This window comes from Podarcis melisellensis, assembly GCF_964234715.1.
Source record: "Podarcis melisellensis genome assembly, chromosome: 13".
NCBI classification, from domain to species: domain Eukaryota; kingdom Metazoa; phylum Chordata; class Lepidosauria; order Squamata; family Lacertidae; genus Podarcis; species Podarcis melisellensis.
The window spans coordinates 2118082-2138285 of record NC_138545.1 but is presented as its reverse complement, the minus strand read 5'-3'; the positions used below and the strand labels follow the sequence as shown (position 1 = coordinate 2138285).

General features: G+C 56.3%; 1 protein-coding gene across 1 annotated transcript; it reads right to left on the bottom strand.

Annotated features, from left to right (window-relative positions):
• Positions 1-2088: 2088 nt before the first annotated feature.
• Positions 2089-16755, bottom strand: TSC22D4 (TSC22 domain family member 4). The gene is made up of 4 exons (XM_081886930.1): positions 15346-16755; positions 14020-14183; positions 4873-4924; positions 2089-2933 (listed from the first exon to the last, which is right to left on the bottom strand). Exons 1-4 carry the CDS (start codon positions 16105-16107, stop codon positions 2730-2732), a joined length of 1182 nt encoding a protein of 393 aa, XP_081743056.1. The 5' UTR covers positions 16108-16755; the 3' UTR covers positions 2089-2729.
• Positions 16756-20204: the final 3449 nt, after the last annotated feature.

The window sequence follows — 20204 nt, the reverse complement described above, 5'->3', positions numbered from 1 at the left end:
TTTTCCAGGGAGTCTCCTCTTCTCATGAGGTGGCCAAAGTCTTGGAGCCTCAGCTTCAGGATCTGTCCTTCCAGTGAGCACTCAGGGCTGATTTCCTTAGGAATAGAGAGGTTTGATCTTCTTGCAGTCCATGGGACTCTCCAGAGTCTCCTCCAGCACCATAATTCAAAAGCATCAACCAGTGCTTTAATATTTTTTTATTGGGGGGGCTTATTTATTTATTTAATAGGTTTTATAGAGCGCTTGATTGTAAAAATCAAAAAAGCAAACAAACCTCAACACAGTTTATGAAAAGATAGAACAAAAAAAATCTACGTTACTTTAAAGTAACGCATACGAAAATTGAAATATTAAAAGTTTTCTCTCTCTGCCTGACCTTCCTCACAGGGCTGTTGTAAATGAGGAAGGAGGAGAACCGTCTACAATGCCATAAGTAGTTTTGACTTCCTATGACGTGCAGACTATGATGTTCTCACTCGGGAGGGCTGCTGGTCGTGGTGTACAGTGGTTAGAGAGTGTCAAACTAGTACCTGACTCGGCTGTGAAACTCACTGGGTGTGGCCCCCCCCCCCCCGACAGCTAGTCTGTATCGTTCTCAGCTCAGCCTAACCTTATCACGCAGAGTCACGCAGAGTTGAGAGCGGAGTGGGGAAAAGGTCGGATAAAAACCTATTGAATAAATAAGATTTAGCACATGAGAAGAGCCTTGCCGGATCAGGCCAGTAGCCCGTCTGGTCCAGCATCCTGTGGCTGAACAGTTGCCTGTGGGGAAAACAGCAAGCAGGATTAGAGCGCAGGAGCAATACTCTTTCCTCCTGCAGTTTCCACCAGCTGGAAAATTACCCCAAGGATGTGCTGCTGCTGCAGTAGCAGCTGGCGGGAGGTTGGTGCCAGATCGCAACTCTGCTCGGCTTCTTGCAAGAAGTGTGAGGCGGGTGCTTTTATTGCAGCAGTGTGTGTGTGGGGGGGTGTTGCCTAATGCTTCCAGACTGGGCTGGCCCACGACACAACAAACAAGGTGCTTTTCATCCCAGCAACTGTGCGCCGCTCAGTGCTGCTGTTTGTCCCATGCCCTGTGGGAACACGATGATCCTGCGCAGGAAGGGGGAGAGGGGCCGGGGAAGAACAATAGCCCTTGTCACCCTGCCTGCGTGGCACGTGCCCCTCCACTGCTGCCGCTGCTCACGCCAGGCTCCCTCTCGCATCCAGCGTTTCCCTGGGTGCGACTGGAGCCGCTGGTTAAGAGCGGGGGGCTAAGACCTGGGAGAGACCAGGGTTCCCATTTGGTGGCCATGAAACTTGCTGGGTGACCCTGGGCCAGTCCTTGCCTCCTCTCCGCCTAGCCTACCTCCCAGGGCTGTTGTGGGGATTAAGTGAGGAAGGGGGAGAACTATGTACGCCACCTTGAGCTTCTTTGGCAGGAAAGGTGGGATACAAGCGCAGTAAAATAAATAACAGAAAGAGCTGCAGATTTTGGGAAGCTCACGGCCGGTTCCACCTGCTTCCTTCAAAGGGGAAGGGGGACGCTTGGTGCCTAGAGGGCAAGTAAGCTTCCTTATGCTCAGGGGACAGTGTGTCCTTGTGTGTGGGTTTTTTGGGTTAGAGTTAGGGGGGGGGCAAGAAGGGGATTCCTCCCTGGATTGACTGGCTTACTAGAGCCACTCGGAGGCTGATGAGGTCAGCAAGCTTATTTACCTCATTGTGCAATCTTGGGGATGTGGGTTACTGCAGAATGGACTGCAGAGGCCTGGTGGGGCAGGCAGGGGATGTGGCAAGTGTGTGTGTGTGTGTGTTTGCCAGGTGGTGGGAAGAGTGCATTGGCGCTTTCTAAGCAGAGGTCGGACGGCCATCTGCCAGGCCTTCTTTAGCCGCGCTTCCTGCATTGCAGGGGGCTGGACTAATGACCCTTGTGTGGGGGGGTCCCTTTTCCGATTTCACTGCGATTCTATAAATGTCCTGTGATGCCTCTACCGCCCTTCTTGTAGCTGCTTTCGACATTTGCATCAAACACCGACAAAGCATTTCCCCTCCGAACTGAACCCCCAGCCCATGCCCCCTTGAGCCCAGAGATCCACACGCCACACAGAGTGACATTAGCAGTCTTGTACTTTAATAACCTGAAATACTGCAAAAGTGTCCTTAATAGAAAATTTATTGCCAGCTCCATCCGCCCCCCGCACCCAACCCAACCTGGCCTTGCACCCCTCGCCCCCAATCGTGTCTCCGGCCCCGCACCCCATCCCGTTCCCCATTTCAATGGAGCGACTGCAGAGCTGTCCCATTGAGATTTGGCCAAGGGGCGTCAAGTCAGGCCCATAAGGGGCAGGCGGGAATCACTCCCAAGTCTGTCAGCGGCTTCCCTCCCCAAAAGCCCCCGCCCCAGCCCACCAACCTGGCAGCCCCCCTCCGCAGCCGGTAAATCGTGTCTTTGCGCAAAAAAAAGGTTCCCCCACTCCCAGAGCTGGGGGGGTAAAACCAAGTCCTGATTCCACCCCCGAAAAGGCACATGCTGTGTTAGTAGGCCCCCTTTCTCCCCCCCCCCACCCACACCCCAAAAGGCTGGCTCCACACACGCACACACACCCACACCCCTTCCAGCAATGCTAGTGCCCCCACCCACCCACGTTTCACATCTGCGGGAAATCCATTAGTGAGTGCCCCCTCCCCAAAACACACAAACACACGCACCCCTCAATGTCCAAGTCCAGCCCCCTCCTGCCGGCCCAGGGTCACGCGGCACCGCCGGAAGGAGGCTTGGCGTTGGCGTGGAGCTGGGCCTGGAAGCGGCTGAGCTGCTCTGCGCTGGCCAGGGAGCGCAGGAGGGCGTTCTCTTGCTCCAGCAAGGCGTTGCGGTCCGACAGCTCCTTGATCTGCTCCCGCAGGATCTCCACTTCCTCCCGCACGGCAAACATCAGGTGGCTTTTCACCAGGTCCTAGAGAGGAGTGGGGCACACACAGAGAGAGAGAGAGAGAGGCCAGGGACACCGTCAGGCATGTGGAAGCCTCCACTCACAGGATCGTGGCGTTTGTAATGTAGTTCATGCAGCACCTCAACTGTGGAACTCCCTCCCGCAGGCTCTGAAAGAAGCCGTTTATCTCCCCAGCGTCTTTTCTAAAATCCTCCCCAGCAGTTCCGCAGTATTGCAGCCAATTAATCCCTGAAAGGGGACGCGGGTGGCGCTGTGGGTTAAACCACAGAGCCTAGGACTTGCCGATCAGAAGGTCGGCGGTTTGAATCCCCGCAATGACGGGGTGAGCTCCCATTGTTCGGTCCCTGCTCCTGCCAACCTAGCAGTTCGAAAGCACACCAGTGCAAGTAGATAAATAGGTACCGCTCCGGCGGAAGGTAAACGGCGTTTCCGTGCGCTGCTCTGGTTCAGCCAGAAGCGGCTTAGTCCTGCTGGCCACATGACCCGGAAGCTGTACGCCGGCTCCCTCAGCCAAGAAAGCGAGATGAGCGCCGCAACCCCAGAGTCGGCCACGACTGGACCTCATGGTCAGGGGTCCCTTTACCTTTAATCCCTGAAAGATGCCCCCGCCCACCTCTGCTTTTAAATCTCCAATGAAAGAGAGTCCACTGCCTTCTGAGGTCATAGAACTGTAGAGTTGGATGGGACCCCCCCCCCAAAAAATAATAAAGGCCAGGCACGTCCAACTCCCAAGAGCCTGCGATTTCTGAGTTCGTTTTTCAATTCAACCAAAGCTTGACCTGGAAGGCACCCGCCACTGACCAGTAGATCGCGATCGACAGGTTGGACATGCCTGCTACAGGCCAAAACTCCTGCCACAAAGGAGTCTCAGCCAAAGAGCTGCTGCCTCCACACACACACAACCACAAAAACCCTGTGCTACAACTGATTCTCAATTCTGATTTTGCAGCCTCCTCCTCCCAGACCAGACCGTCTGGTCCAGCTAGCTCAGCAACACTTGCCCTTCAGGATTTCAGCCCTACTTGAAGCTGCTGAGGACCCTCCAGCATGTAAAGACCCATGGATTGCCCTGACGGCAACCCTCCCCTTGCAGAGGAGTATATAGAGGCTGTTAAGCACATAAGAGGCGCCTGTTGCATCACACCAATGGCCCACCTAGTCCGGCATCCTGTTCTCACAGTGGCCTGCCAGGTGTCCAAAGGGGGAGCCCCAAAGCAGGATTCAAGCAAACCTCCTGTGGCTTCCAGCCATTGTTATTCAGAAGCATCGCTGCCTCCAACTGAGGAAGTACGGCAAAGCCATCCTGGCTCACAGCCATCAATAGCCCTCTCCTCCCCCATGGATTTATCCCATCCTCTTTATAGCCATCCAAATTGGCGCCTATAACTGCCTCCTGTGGCAGGGAGTTCCATAGCTAAACTATACGCTTTAATTCCCACCTTATCTATGCAGCGTTCACCGGAAACAGCTGCTGTCCCAAACATCCCCCCCTGCTAAACCTGGAGTTTTCCTGCCCTCAGAAAACCCGAAGGTGACGCCTGCTCCGCTTTTAAAGCATTCCCACCAGTTTTCCGTCGGTACCATTGTCCGTTGTTTTATTTTTTTTACATGGGCGACTTTGGTGAGGAGCAGCTTCTACGAAAGCAGCAAATAGCACAAAATGAGGAGGAGGGATGGGGAACCCAGGGTTAAAGTCACATCTGAACGTAAGCCGCTCAGGTATGAACAAATAGATTGCCTGAAGTGCATATTTTGTGGGCCAGTCTGGCTGGACAATTGCATTTCCCTCCCTAAAGGGTGAGGGAGGGATGCTCATCTGTTCACCCTCTACGACCCTTTCCTGCCCATGTGCAGAGGGCTTCAGAGGCTGGACAGAGCTCAGCAAGGCCACAGTCCCAGCCTGGAGGGGACCTGCCACATTTCCCCCACCCCTTTGACTCACCATGGCTTGTTCAATCTTGTTGTCTATGGCGATCATGCTGCTGTTGGTTCCGCTGTGAGGAAGAGACGGACAGGTGGATCAAGAGGCAAGACAGACAACACACACACACACTCTTTAGCCAGTCTCCACCACTTCAGTTCTCACAAGGCTTTCCTACTTGTAGAATTGCAGAGTTGGAAGATATGCCCCTAGGGTCATTCAGTCCAACCCTCTGCAAGGCAGGAACTACAGTGGTACCTCGGGTTACATACGCTTCAGGTTACACACTCCACTAAGCGAGAAATAGTGCTTCAGGTTAAGAACTGTGGTTCAGGATAAGAACAGAAATTGTGCTCTGGCGGTGTGGCAGCAGCCGGAGGCCCCATTAGCTAAAGCGGTGCTTCAGGTTAAGAACAGTTTCAGGTTAAGAACGGACCTCCAAACTGAATTAAGTACTTAACCTGAGGTACCACTGTACAGCTGAAGACCACACTAGAAAATTCTTCCTAATGTTTCTTTGGAATCCCCTTTCTTGCAACTTCAATCAATTGGTTCGGGTCTTTCCCTCTGGGGCAGCAGAAAGCAAGCTTGCTCCCTCTTCCATGTGGGAGCCCTTTAAATATTTGGTCCTCACATTCCCTCTCAGTCTCTTCTTTCCCAAGCTAAACATACCCAACTCCCTCAACCATTCCTTGCAAGGGTTTGTTCCCAGACGCTTGATCACCTTGGTCTTTATCCTCTGCACACCTTCCCGCTTGTCAATATCCCTCTTAAATTGTGGCGTCCAGAACTGGACACAGGACTCTAGGTGGGGTCGATCTGGACACCAGACTCCAGTGGAATTGTGTTAGCTATTTTTGCTGCTGCATCGCATGCTCAGCTCCCTTTTGAGTTCGCCTCTCTCCTTTGCAACACAGGGGCGGCATAAAAACTATACTTCCAAAGCGCATTCCCCCCTCAAAGTATTCTGGGCGCTGTAGAATCGTGGAATCGTAGAAAAGCAGAATTGGAAGGCGCCGAAAGCGTCATCTAGTCCGACCCCCGCAATGCAGGAATCGCTAGGGATTGTAACTGGGGGGGGGGGGGATAACCTTACAGTGTCCAAAATTCTTGCTGTGTGGAGGACTGCGCTTCCAATGAGTTTGAATGGCGTTGTCACACAGCCACAAATACCGTATTTTTCGCTTTATAGGACGCACCAGACCATAGGACGCACCTTGTTTTAGAGGGGGAGAACAAGAAAAAAAAATTTCTCCCCCTCTCTGCTCAGCGCCCCTTGAGCGAAGCAGCAGGAGAAATGGAGCCCCTTCCATTTCTCCTCCCGCTTGGCTGAAGGGGCGCTGCCCAGCTCTCCCTCTCTGCTGAAGCCAGAGAGTCTTGCTCTTCCGGCTTCAGCAAAAGGAACCTGAAGCCTGCGGAGCGCAGCAGGAACTCACACGCTCCCTCTGCGCTTCGGAGGCTTCGCGTTGCTATCGCTGAAGCCAAGGAGCCTGAATTCGCTCCATAGGATGCACACACATTTCCCCTTAATTTTTGGAGGGGGAAAAGTGGGTCTTATAGAGCGAAAAATACGGTATCTCTTAAACAAGACCTTCCTATCCCCAAACAGCAACACCTAATTCTTTACCCCCAAACACATGCTTTGTGATGCTTGTAAGAATTAAGTGGTAACGAGAACGAGACTTGAAGCGAGCCCAGCACACCTTTCACCTGCCAGTGAGGACAATTGCACCTGGGGGACGGGTGGAGCGGGGTTAGCAGGGAAAGGCTTCTGTCCCGGGCGGCTGTGTGTCTCCAGACACGTTTGATCCCCACCACCTCTCAGTTTAGTCGTGACACGCTGCAAAATAAGCATCCTAATTTTGGGCACACCCGGGTGGGTTTGGGGGGTTGTTTTTTCTGATTGAGGGATTTCCCTTCTTCCCCAAAGGAGCCCAGGGCAGCAAAACAGATGCACCTTTTCTTAATAATAAAAAAGCAAAAAAAAAGCTTCTAAAACAGATTAAAACTTTCCCCCAAAACTATTACAATTAAAGATATTTAAAAGCAGTTGCTTTTCTCTGCAGAGAAACCCTTGCCTTAATGCTCCCAGCTTGGGCCGCTTTGCTCTCCTGAAATGTCAGCCCAGGGTTTCCTGGCAGGACTAGACCAAGCTCCCAATCAACACAGGGCTCCATTTGCACCCGTGGCCAGTCAAGGGCTCCAGGGAGCTCCCTTGCCTTTCCCCTACTCCAGAGGTGACTAACATGAAGCTCCCACCACCATCATCCCCGGCTTTTGAGCAACTGGGAACTGGCAGTCCAACAATGGCGGGAGATTCCCAGGTTCCCCATACCTGTTGCTAATTGAACACTCGGCCTCCTCTTGGCACACACAACAAACTCGTCTGCATTTTTCACTCTGCACCTGAGAGCTCCCCCATCCCTCCTCTATCCTCCCAGGAACCCTGCAAGGTAGGCCAGGGGGAGAGATTGCTCCAAGGCCATGCAGTAAACAGGTTTGTGGCGGAACAGGGTTTTGAGGTTCTCCCTGACCCACCCACAGTTGTCCTCTGATGCCCTTGACCCCACACTCCCTCCTTAGCCTCAATACTCCTGCCCAACCATCAACGCCCCCCCAAAACACCCCCCATGCTTGCCTCAAACTCCCACCCCCGAAATATGCCCCCTCTACTACCTGTGAAGGACAAGCAGGAGGGAGACGAGGGTCTTGTCCACCTCTTTCTTCCGTCCGTTCGGCTTCCTGCGTCCCTTGGGGGTCTCTCTCGGCTTCGCAGGGGACAAGTCCCTGGAGTGGGCTGGGGAGGTGCAGCCCCGCTGCCGGGGGCGGCGGGGGTCCCTCGAATCGGGGAGCATGCAGCACCCACAGCCCTGGGGCTCCTGCTGCACCTCGAAGGCGCTCACCCTGGACTTGACAGACACCCCCAGGGAGTCCAGCGCCATAGCAGCTCCCTCGGTTCTTCCAGGTGCTGGCGGTCAGGGAAGGTGCTGCGCTTCTGGGCCGCCAGAGTCCTCAGGCGCCCTTTGACCCCTGGCCCAGATCCCTCCTCGCTAAGGTCCCAGATCCCGCGCGAGCTGGCGGTGGTCTTCTGTCTAGAAGCGCTGCGGCAGGAACCCAGGAGTCCTGGGCGGAGTGAGGGGGCTGGGTGGCAGCAGGAGGTGCTGAACCGCTGGGATGGGCTCCCTGGGCAGCGATGCCCAGCGGTGCTCCCTGGCCGGGCATAAATAGCCATCTCTGTGCCTGGCTCTCGGGCCCCCTCTCATTCACTCCCATTGGCCAAGGCCATGTGGCTGTGTGTGTGTGTGTGTGTGTGTTTATGCCTTTCTTTCTCCTCCCCCCACCCCCACCCCATCACTGACAGCCAGGGACATCAGCTGCACCATCACTCTCCCCCCTTTCCGCAAACCCACACGCAGAGGACTTGTGCCTTGAGGAGCACCCTCAAATCAGATACCCCCCACCCACCCACCCTGGAAGGGGAACAGCAAGATCAATGCTGTTTGCTTTGCCCACCCCCCACCAAAAAAAGTCCACCTTCCCTTCACCCTTGCCTTGTTCTTGGCTGTGATGCAGCAGGGAGGGCGGACTCACAAAGGGGCCTTTATAAACCTGCCACCCTCTGTTTATGCCAATCCGGTCCGGGGGGGGGGGAATGCCAGGGGGTGTGGGGACGTCGCCATGGAAACTGGGACCAGAGCCCAAAGGCATTACATAACGCAGCACCAGGCGCTCCTCAGCGGGGGGGCGGGGGGAGCTCCGGAGTCCAGCCCAGCCTTGGCGGGGGGGGGGGAGGAAAGAAGGAAGGTGTGTGTGTATATGTGCGGACACACACACACATGTGTGCATGGGCACTTCGGGGCTCCTTGCGGTGAAGGGGAGAAAAAAAATGGGACCCAGGATTCTCCGTAGGGCACTTGCGGCGGTGGCTTTGCGCTGGGAAATCCTGCGATGCGGAGAGGTTGGACTAGATTGCAGTGGGGGGTCCCTTCTAATTCTATGATGTCAGGAGGCAATGGACTCTCCTTCATTGGAGGTTTGTAAAGCAGAGGCTGAGCGGCCACCTGCCAGGGATTCTAATAATAATAATAATAATGATGATGATGATGAATAATTTCTATCCTGCCCTCCCCAGCCAAAGCCGGGCTCAGAGCGGCCAACAACAGTAAAATGATACAACATTCTAAAATCATTTCATTACAAAATCAGTTCAAATTCTTCAGCTGCAATTCCTGCTTTTTGGTGGGGCTGGACTAGACAACCCTGGGGTGTCCCTTCCAACGCTACAGTTCTTGGATTCTGAGACCAAACGTCAGACACAGAGACCTGGGTTCCCCTCCCCAAAGCCTGTTCCACGAGGAAGCCTACTGACCCTCCCTCGCAAGGCAAGGGCAGGGTGACCTTGGCCTCCCTCCTACCTCCTTCCCTCCCCTCCCACTGGCCGATCGTGGGAGTCCAAAGGCAGTCCTGCAGTGCTTTCCCACCCACGCCACCCTGGCTGGGGCAAGGAGGTAGCCAGCTGCAGCCCCCGGGTGTCGGTGTGGAAGTGGGGTGTGGGGTGGAGCAGGCAGAGAGGGCACTGCCTGCCCCCCAAACCCTGCCGCTCCCTTTGCTTTGGAGATTTGCCCAAATCTAATTAACACCCCCCAAAAAAAGGTTCTAGCTCGGTTAAGCTTTAAAACAGGAATAAACATGTACAGAGTCTGAACTAAAGCACAGGGGAGTGGGGAGGAAGTTGGGTGTTTCAATGTGGCTGCCCCGGGTCTTGGGAATGAGGCAGACCGGAAGCTGTTCGAAAGAGCTGTCTGCGGGTCAAAGCCGTTTGACAGCAGAACGGACTCCCTTAGGGGGTGGCGGACGCACCTTCCTTTGAGGTTTTTTAGCAGAGGTCGGATGCTCATCTGTCAGGGCTCCTTTCGCTGCAATTCCTGCACTGCCAGGGGTTGGGCTGGATGTCCCCTTAGGGTCCCTTCCAGCTCTGCTATTCTGTGGTTCTGTTGCAAATGGTGCTTCTTTCCTCTGCAGGGTGGGTGCCTGCTCTTGAGCTGTGGGGTCTGCCCTCTTTTCATGGACCCTCTGGCTCAGGGGTAGGCAACCTAAGGCAAGTGGGCTGGATGCGGCCCTATCGCCTTCTCAATCCGGCCCACGGACGGTCCGGGAATCAGCGTGTTTTTACATGAGTAGAATGTGCCCTTTTATTTAAAATGCATCTCTGGGTGATTTGTGGGGCCTGCCTGGTGTTTTTACATGAGTAGAATGTGTGCTTTTATTGAAAATGCATCTCTGGGTTATTTGTGGTGCATAGGAATTCGTTCATTATTTTTTTTTCAAAATATAGTCCGGCCCCCCACATGGTCTGAGGGACCACGGCTGAAAAAGGTTGCTGACCCCTGCTGAGTCTAACTTGGGGAAGACCTCCTTCCCCGAAAAACCTGCCCCGCTAACTGTGTTGGGAGCACAGCTCAAGATCTCTGTTGAAGTCCAAAGCTTTGGGTGGGGTTTCATTCTCCCCTAAATCACCCGGCAGCCGTTGCTCTCTGCAAAAGCCCGGCGGAGGCCGTGCCTACCGGGTGCTTTGCCAACCTGCCGCCCTCCAGCTGGCTGAGGGAAGCTGCAGCCCGAGACATCCCGAGGGCATTCAGTTTGGCGAACCCCTGGCAAAAATGGTGCCCAGCAACCCATGGGTTAAGCCCAGACCTGGGCAGCGTTTGGGGTGGGGTGGGGGTCAGCGGGGCATGAACCTGTGTGAGCTCAAGAACCCGTCTTGCAGGTTTCGGAAGTGACAGGGAGAAGGATCCTCCTTGGCCCAGGGGCACGTTCGCACCAGCTGGGCAGGAAGGAACAGGGGCCTGCTCCGAATTGCACCCGCTTCTTCCTGCATGCCTCACATGCGCCTCAGCCCAGGCCTCCTCCTCCTCCTCACCAGCTCCATGGACCCTCCTCCTCCTTCTCCCAACACCTCAAAAGGATTTATTCCTTATTCCTGTCTCTTCCTCTCCTGCTGGGTTGTAGCAACTGTGCCAACTTTCCCCACGTTTCAGGTCTGTCCTGCAGAAGGGGGCACCCCGCTCTGAATGCCACGCTGCCCCTAACTCCACCCTCTGGCCGCCCTCCAGCACCCCCTCTCCACGGAGTCCTCCCGCGCCCCTCCAAGGTAGCCCTTGCATAAACAGAGCTAAGAATAGCAGAGTCAAATCCCGGGAGGAATGTGGTGGGTGCTGGCTGAAACCAGCCTCCTTCTCCTCCTCCTCGCTGTGGCTTTGGCCCGGCCTCTCCCACCGCTGGGAGGGAGAGAAGTGCGGGCACCATCCAGGGCGATCTGCGCTTGCTTCCAGGCTCGGTTTGCAAGGTGTTAAAATGCAAACACCTCTCCCCCCTGCTGGAGATGCTGTAGGTATGTGGTGGTGGTGGGGAAGCCACAGGCCGTCAGTGTGAAAATAAGCATGCGCCTGTATTCAGGGTTTTGCCCGTGTGGGACCTGAACAGCCAGCCTGCTTGCAGGAGCAGGGAGGAGGCTGCAGATGGGTCTGTGCGGTTAAAAGTGGCCGGGGCCCAGATTCAAATCCCCACACAGACACAGCCTCCTGGGTCTGCCTGTCCTGTCTGTCTGGTTCATGTCTTTAAAGCACCACGATGCAGCTTTAAACAGGCAGTTCCCAGAGTTCCCTGGGAAGGGAGACTGACTTTTAAACCACCCTGGGGAAGGTCTCAGCACCCTTAACAAATCCCAGAATCCGTTTTGTGGGGAGGGGGGAAGGGGGCATCAGAGCACTTTAAATGTTTGGTGCAAATGTGGCCTAACTCGCCTTGGAGGGTTACTGTGCAGATAAACAGAGGGCGGTGTGGGAAGAATCTGCCCTGGCGTCCTTTGCGGGAAAGAGGGTTTTTTAATCTATCCCCCCAAAAGTTTTTGATTAAGTTCCACTGAAATGAGGCTGCATTTCAATGTTTTAATTGTTGTATTTTAATTTTGTTTTTTCTAAGCTGTATTCTAATCAATTGTTTTTATATTTAGTGTTCGCTGCCCTGAGCCCAGTCCTGGCTGGGGAGGGCGGGGTATAAATAAAATTTATTATTGTTGTTAAATGTACCTTGAAAATACACACACACACACACTAGCTAGCCGGCCAGCCAGGATGGTTATTCTCAGCTTCCACAGTCGGAAACAGCCATGCTTCTGAATCGGGAGCCACAAGAAGGAGAGGGTGGCTCTTCTGCTCAAATCCCACTTGCGGGTTTTCTCTAGGGGCATTTGGTTGGCTGCTGTGGGAACAGGATGCTGGACGAGGTGGGCTATCGGCCTGATCCTGCAGCGCTTTTCTGATGTGCCTGTGTGGGAGCTGGAGTGTGCCAGGGGACAGAGGGCTTGGGAGTTGTGCTCAGGAGGAGACTTCGGCCTGACTTCCCCCCCCCCCCTGCCCCTGGTTGTAAGGGCTCCTTGCTTTGCTTTTGCCCCCCACCCACGCGCGACAACCCTTGGCTCCCCATGTGGGATCAATGCATCAGTGCACGGCTGCTATTTCTTCCGGGCCAATGCTCTCATCCCCATTTGGAGACATCTCCTCCCTTCTGGGAGGGAGGGAATGTGCAGCATTTTCTGCCTGCCCTGCCCTCCCAGGCCTGCTTCTGGTCCCTGGACTGCCTGCTGCGGCTGCAAACCCACCTGCTACATTTTTAAAAATAAATAAAAACGCCATGCATGCTTGGATGTGTGCAGAAGGAAGGACGGCCGTGGCATGTGGTTCTGGGGTGCCGGCATGAGCCAGAGAGCATGGGGCCCCCAGCCATGGCAATGAGGGGCTTTGCATGGCCTTTGGCCGGCCTGCCAAATGATGCGGTTGGGGGGCAACGAGAGCAGAGAAGGTGTTCCCCCCACCCCGGCTTGGAGAGGAGACGGCGTTTGGCAGCGGAGCGGAACTGGGCAGAGCTGGCAGAGGGTCATGGAGGGTCACACTTGAAATAGATCCGTCCGTGCCCGCTGCAGGGGCTGGCAAACACCCAGGGCCAAGACGGAAATAGCCCAGCGCCAGGGAAGTGCAGAAAATCTCACCTGCCTGGGAGAGCAGAAGGCCTGGAACCCACCCACTAAAAGAAAAAAAGTCACAAGCTTACTTTTTTCGTAAAACGAAGGGACCCCGGCGGTCGCCCAGGCCTGCCCCCTGCAATGCAGGAATCGCAGCCGGAAAATGACTGACCTCTGCTTAAAAACCTCAGCTTTCAAGGTTTCCCTTCCCCACGTTTCAAAGCATGTTCCTAGTCCTCAGCGCCCGTGGAAACACCCCTTTGAGCCGCCGCTGAATTTCCTCTGCAGGGCGCACCGCAGCTTCCCCTCCCTCCGAGACGCCTGTCCCGGAGCCACCGCGGGCGGCCTGTCGCTGGAGCAAATGAACATTGCGACGAAGCAACCAGATACAGATGTGGCTGCTTCGTACAAATTGTTCCGCTCACAGCGGGAGGGAGGCTGCTGGAGGGAGGAGGGAGAGCGTGGAGTCCTAACCGCCCCCCATTTCCTTCCTCTTGCCCAAGTCTGAACACTTTCTCCGCCCCGTCCCCCCGCCAAGACAGCTATGGCCAAGGAACACAGGCAAGCTTTGTCAAGGCTCAGCCCGGTCACATAGGCTGTGGTACCTCTGAGCATGTGTGGAGTGCAGCTCCCCCACCCTGGAGGGGAAAAGGCCTTTGGCCCCTCAGTCTCTACCCTCTCGGAAATTATTCATTGGTGAAGCTACTCCATATTCAGCCTTCCCTTGCATTCTTGGGGGGGGGGCATTAACTTTCCTATGAACCTGCCAGCACCCCCTTCACCCCCACATGTCAACACGCGTCCAATAACTACTTTGGCTTTCAGAGAAAGACAAGGGGGGGTGAGAAGAGGGGCTGTTATTTGCACAATGCCCCCCAATTCGGCCTTTAAAGTCGTTCTACTTTTTAAATAAAAAACCACAGTGTTCTGATGGTGTAACCCACCCTGGGACCTTAGGGTGAAGGCAATAAATTAATCTTAATAATAATTTGCCTTAGATGTGATTTCTGCATCACTTGGGGGGGGGAGCTAGATGACTCTAGGGCCTTTCCAACTCTGCAGTTCTGTGGTCTTTAGAATTCCCCCCCTCCACACACACCCCTGTTGCCACACACAGACAAAACCCGGGTGCACACGCCATGCCTCACCTGTCGTCGTCGCTGTCCTGGGCGCCCCCCATGCCGAACATGGACCGTGCCAGGCTGAAGCGGCCAGCGCCAAAGGGGTCGGAGGTCCTGCGGCAGGGGCTGGCATCTCGGAAGAGCGGGGGAGCCGGGGAGGATGGGCGCGAACGGGACTCTCTGGGCAAGACCTGCGAGGCAGGGAGAGTGGGGAGAGAGAGAGAGAGAGAGAGAGAGAGAGAGAAGGTGAGATTGACCCACAGCTGCTGTCCTCCCCCACCCCACCTCTAGCGGGCACCAGAGCTGGAAGGCTTTCCGCAGGCTGCAGACTTGGGGAACGCCAAACCACCCCCATCCAGAGCCTGGTAGTTAAGTGAGTGGTGACAGACCCACACCCCTCCCCATGGCTGCAGAGGGTCACTGGGGGTTTATTCCAAGGAGCGTCAGGGCGGATGAGGCAGAAAACAAGAGGCCCTGTGTGCCCTGCTGGAAGGAACAGAGAGGGATTTCTAGGAAGAGAGGAAGGAGGCTGGTAGAGGGGCAGGGGGTGGAGTGAAGAGGATGGTGTGGGGAGAAGAGGCCCTCCTGCCCCCCTCGTCCTGCGCCTTCCTGGGGACCTTGCTCCAGAAGGACCCAGGCGTCCGGCTCCTTCCTTCCTGCTCAGCCCGCAACAAAATAAATCAATGGCTCATTGTTCTGACGGGGGTGGGAAAGGTGGGACTGGCTTGCGGACCCCCAAGTTCCCGCTTGGCTGGGTAGGATCCGGCCGCCAAAGTCTGCTCACCCACACCCACCCATCACACCCCCAGAACAGACCAATGGGGCCATCCAGGGCCCACCAAGAGATTCTCCCATCATGCACCTCGGTCACGAAAGGGCAGCTATGCCCAGGGGCTGGAGAAGCAGGACAGAGAGGACCTGTGGCCGAAGTGCTGTGGGGAGGAGGTTCTACGACCTGGGATGAAATGCTTGCTGAGCCACAGAAGCGCTGTGGGGTGCCAGTCTTGCCCAGGCCCCGTTCCTCCACCCCTGATTTGTGGAACTGAAAGGTTTTTAGTGCTGCCAGCCAGGAAGGTGAAAAGAGGGCGTCTGGAGAACTGGTGCATGCAATGTATAATTCCAAGCAGCAAGGAGTTCCGCAGGGCAAAGAAAACACACATACACACAGAGCAAGCACCCTGTAAGGTCCAGGTGAGCTTGGGGGCTTTCCCAGGCCTAAATCCATCCTCTTTAGGCTCAGCTGCAGTTCACTGTTTCCCCAGTTGGCCCTAGTGTATGGAGACACGCGCAAACTCAGGAGCCTCGTCCTCCCCGCACCCGCAAAGCCCACCACAGCTGGGCAACGCCTCTCACCTTGCGCCGCTCCTCTGTCCCCCTTGGGAGGAGCTGGGCGACGCTCTTCGGCAGCAGGTGCTCCTCCACCGTCAAGGATGGGATGGTGCCGGGCAAGGGGCCCGGTTCGCCAGCTTCCCTGCCGCCTTCGCCGGGAGCTGGCGGGCGGGTCTCCAGAGCCACCAGGGGGCTGCGGGGTGCCACGGGGCTGGGGGGAGTCCTGATGGGGCGGACCAGCACAGGCAAGCCTCCTCCCAGCGAGCGGGCCTGGTGGCCAGAGTGCCCGGGCGAGGGGAGCACCAGCTGGGACTGCAGGTAGCCCCCTCGGCGCTGGGGCTGGGGGCTGGGGGGCCTGGCCAGGAGCCCGGCCACCTCCAGCCGGGAGTCCAGGGACTGGGGGTGCCTCCCCGACTCCGCCAGGCGCCCCGTCAGGTGGTAGTCCGCCTCCTGCTCGTAGAAGTCCCGGCAAGTCCAGCGGCCCCTCTTGTAGGGCTCTCCCGAACCTTGGTCCAGCTTCACCACCCGGAAGCGGGAGGCGGCCCCGGCCGGGCCCTGGAAGGCCGGGGCCACCCCCGGGGACCCCAAGGCCGAGGGCCCGTTCTTGGGCGCAGAGGCTCCGCCGTCGTCCTCGAGGGGGTCGGCTTCCTCGCCGCCCCGGGACACTTTGGGGCTGGAGGGGCCCTTGGCCTCCCCTCCTGGGGACGAGCCCCCCTCCTTCTGCTGCTCGTAATCCGAGGTGACGCTGGTGATCTGGAAGCCGCTCTTCTTCTTGCCGCCGCTCATGGTCCCGAGGAAAGCGGGCGCGGAGGGCAGAGGAGCAGCGCAGCCTCTCCAGGTCAAGGAGCCAGCCCTGCCGTCGGGGTCAGTACCAGCCCAGGGCCATGGCCAGGCCAGACTCACCGGCGACGCCAGGGGGGTCGAGTCTCGGGGGCACCACCAGGCAGAAGGCACGGGGGCCAAGCCAGGCGCATGCCAGCATCCGGCGCGGCTGGGCGTGGGGTGGCCCGCCGGGGCCTAAGGACCAGCGCTTGCAACCGCTGGGCGATCCTGCATGCTTGCTGGCGGGGCTCCCGGCTCCCTCCTGGGGGGCTAGGGGGCCAGGGCGCTGCTCAGGCGCGGGCGCATCCCGGCGGTCTCCAAGGGGTGCCCGCAAGGGCCCGGGGCGCGTTAGGGGCCACTTCTGCAGGAACGGAGAGCCTGCTGCGCGGAGGAGCAAAGTTGTCCGGCGTTTGCCCCCCGGGCTCCTTGCTTTTTGCGGGTGGGTGGGCAGCCCGGGCAGCCCTCCCCGATCGCGGCGGCGGCGGCGGCGGCTCCTCGTCTGCCTAGCGCTGCCCAGCCTCTCTCCCTCGCCCGCCTGCCTGCCTGCCTTCCTCTCCGCCTGTTGACAAGCCCCAGCACCAGGAAGTCCGGCCCCCTCCCAACCAGCTGACTGCCTGCACACGCCCCCCCCCGCCCCACAATAGCTGGGGGCCGGCCAAGAGCTGCCTTAACCCCTCCGCCACCGGATCCTCCCCCCAACTCCTCCTTAACCTTTCGGCAGCTGGCGCCCCGCGCTGCGCTCGGATGGATGGATGGAGGCGCAGGAGGCGGGTTCGCGGGGCGCGCTTGGGAGCTTTCCGAGGGGTCTCCCTCCTGGGCGGACCTCCCGAGCTCCAGGGGCGGCCGACTACAACTCCCATCCGCCCCCAGACAGCGCTGGCTGGGGGTTGATGGGGGTTGTAGTCCGGCGCACCTGGATCTGGCGAGGCGAGGCTGGCGCGCAATAGGTCCTCTCCCTTGCGCACGGACGGGGCTTGAACACTCGGGCGTCGCCCAGAAAGCGCGAAAAAGGGGGGAGCGTCGGACTTTGAAACAGGGCGTTGGACTAAATAGGCCTTAGGGCTGATCCTCCGCGGCTCTTAGGCTCGCTGACTGGTGAACATGTGCAGAGTGCTGGTTTTTTTTTGGGTACCCCTCCCCAGTGAATCGTCACGACAATGGCTCATACCTTTGGGCTTCCTCCAGCATCGCTTTTTGTGGGCGGGCGGGCAACATTCAATTTTATTTTTTAACAGATATATGTGCAACTGTTTAAGCTACTCTTACATACACAACTGTTTTATTATCTTTATAGGTCTATATAAATCTGTAGGTGTGTAGGTATGACTGTCAATCGTTTTGGAATGCCCCATGGAGAGCAATCCATGAATGAAATAAACAGACAAAGGAGCCACCATGGAAGAGGAGCCTTTCCCGCTGGCCTTTCTCCAAGAGAGATTGTGGCGCAGCAGCTAGAACCTGGGAGAGACAAGGGTTCAAATTCTCCGCTGGGTGGCCAGGAAGCCCTCTAGGTGTGACCTTGGGAGTCAATCACTGCCTCTCAGCAGGGCTGTTGTGGGATGAGGAGCTCTTTGGGGGGGGGGGGACACGAGATATAAATGCAATAAATAAATGACAAAGCGTCAGGGAAGGCAGAGCTGTCCTCACAGTTGGAGCCAGATTTCCCAGTAAGTGCCTCATTTCTACAATGCTGGGGTGGGGGCTCGAGCTGGAAGCGTCCTGCTGATTCCCAGAAGCGTGTTGTCTCATCAGTGATGGAAAGGCACTTTGCACATGCTCCAGGACAGTCTCTTCTTTGTTATTCCTGCATTGCAGGGGGTTGGGCTATATGTCCTTGGGGTCCCTTCCTGCCCTACAGTTCTGTGATTCTACATGTTCCAGTGCTGAGCCTTCCCTGTGCTTGCCTAAGGGCTGTGGTTGACCCCAGCACCCTGTTCCTCCTCCTTCAGCACAACCTACATTGTCAGGGAGAGGAGTGGTGCGTTATGGAGAGACTGGCCCAGGGAAAGGCATAGGGAAACCACCCTGGATTATTATTATTATTATTTTAAAAAGATCTCTGGCTCAAAGGAATACGTACCGTATTTTTCACTCTATAACATGCACCAGACCACAAGATGCACCTAGTTTTTGGAGGAGGAAAACAAGAAAAAAAATATTCTGAATCTCAGAAGCCAGAACAGCAAGAGGGATCGCTGCGCAGTGAAAGCAGCAATCCCTCTTGCTGTTCTGGCTTCTGGGATAACTGCGCAGCCTGCATTCACTCCATAAGACTCACACACATTTCCCCTTACTTTTTAGGAGGGAAAAAGTGAGCCTTATAGAGCAAAAAATACGGTAAATAAAGCAAGAGAGTCTTCACTGTGCCTCTGAGCATACACGGAGTGCCTCTTCCTCCATTCTGAATAACCAGATCCTGTGGAGAGCTAGGACAAACCGCCAGGGCTTCCATCATGTCCCCAAGACTAGGAGATGAAGCAAATGCACTGAGCTTTTGAACCTCCAGCGGACCAGCAAGTCTGCAAAGTGCAAGGCTGGCAGTGGGGCACGTCCAGAGACCCTCCCCAAAGTTTGTGTGTGCGAGAGGAGCACTGCACATTGAAGGAGCCTGCCTTTGTCTCTTACCCTTGTAGGCTTGGGGGGGACAGACACATTTGCATTGCCTCTGTGAGAAAGAAAACGCTGGTTTGAGACTGGCCCTGACCTCAGGTGCCCCCACCAGGACTGGGTTCTGGGGAGTTTTAGACTGCGTCAAACAGCCCTGCTGCATCTGGAGGGCGCCAGCTTCATAGAATTGGGGCTCCCTGTTTGGGGCTCTGCAAAATCCACCCTTTCCCTGATCCCTTTCTAGGCCACCTGGCAGTGGAGGAAGTGGCAGGGACTGATTCTTCCCTCGGTCCCACTGCCAGCATTGCAAGGTAGCCTTCAGCCTGGACTTGAGAGGCCTTAGGCTTGATGATGGTGTCACGAAATTAAAAGACGCCTGCTCCTTAGGAGAAAGCCGATGGCAAACCTAGACAGCTTCTTAAAAAGCAGAGACATCACCTTGCCAACAAAGGTCTGTATAGTTAAAGCTCTGGTTTTCCCAGTAGTGATGTATGGAAGTGAGAGCTGGACCATCAAGAAGGCTGATTGCAGAATAATTGATGCTTTTGAATTCTGGTGTTGGAGGAGACTTTGGAGAGTCCCATGGACTGCAAGAAGATCCAACCTCTCCATTCTGAAGGAAATCAGCCCTGAGTGCTCACTGGGAGGACAGATCCTGAAGCTGAGGCTCCAAGACTTTGGCCTCCTCATGAGAAGAGAAGACTCCCTGGAAAAGAGCCTGATGTTGGGAAAGATGGAGGGCGCAAGGAGAAGGGGACAACGGAGGACGAGATGGTGGGACAGTGTTCTCGAAGAAACCAGCATGAGTTTGACCAAACTGCGGTTGGCAGTGGAAGACAAGAGTGCCTGGTGTGCTCTGGTCCAGGGGGGCACGAAGAGTTGAACACGACTAAACAACAACAACACGGCTTGATGAGGGACCAGCTCAGCTCTGCAAGACCTGAATGGACCCTCGACCTCGGGGGACCCCCTAGCTCAGGGATGGAGTGGGGCTGGGGAGTCTGCCAGGGCCGCAGCCCCCCACCCCAGCCCGCCAAACTCCTGGCAAAGGAACCTGAGCTTGGGAGGTGCCGGGAGGCTAATCCGCAACAACCCGGAGAAAGTAACGCGATTAAAGGCTCAGGGGGGATCGGAAACGGGGGATTATCTCCCTGGGAACAGGACCTGTCACCTGATAGGGGGCAGGGGGGGCAAGCGCCATTCTGCGGGGGACGGGGAGGAGATGAGAAGTTTCCACGTAGAGAGACTGGAGCGAGCAAGAGAAAAGTCGTCGTCCCCCCCAAGACACACCCTAGATTTTGGGATTGAGATTACGAAGGGCACCGTGGGGTGTAGGGTAAGAGGAAGGGCTCTTGAGCAATCAAGCAGCTTCTGAAAGGCAGCCTTCTCCATCCAGATGTTTTGGACTACAACTCCCATCAGCCTCCCAGCATCAGCACCTGAGACGCGATGCT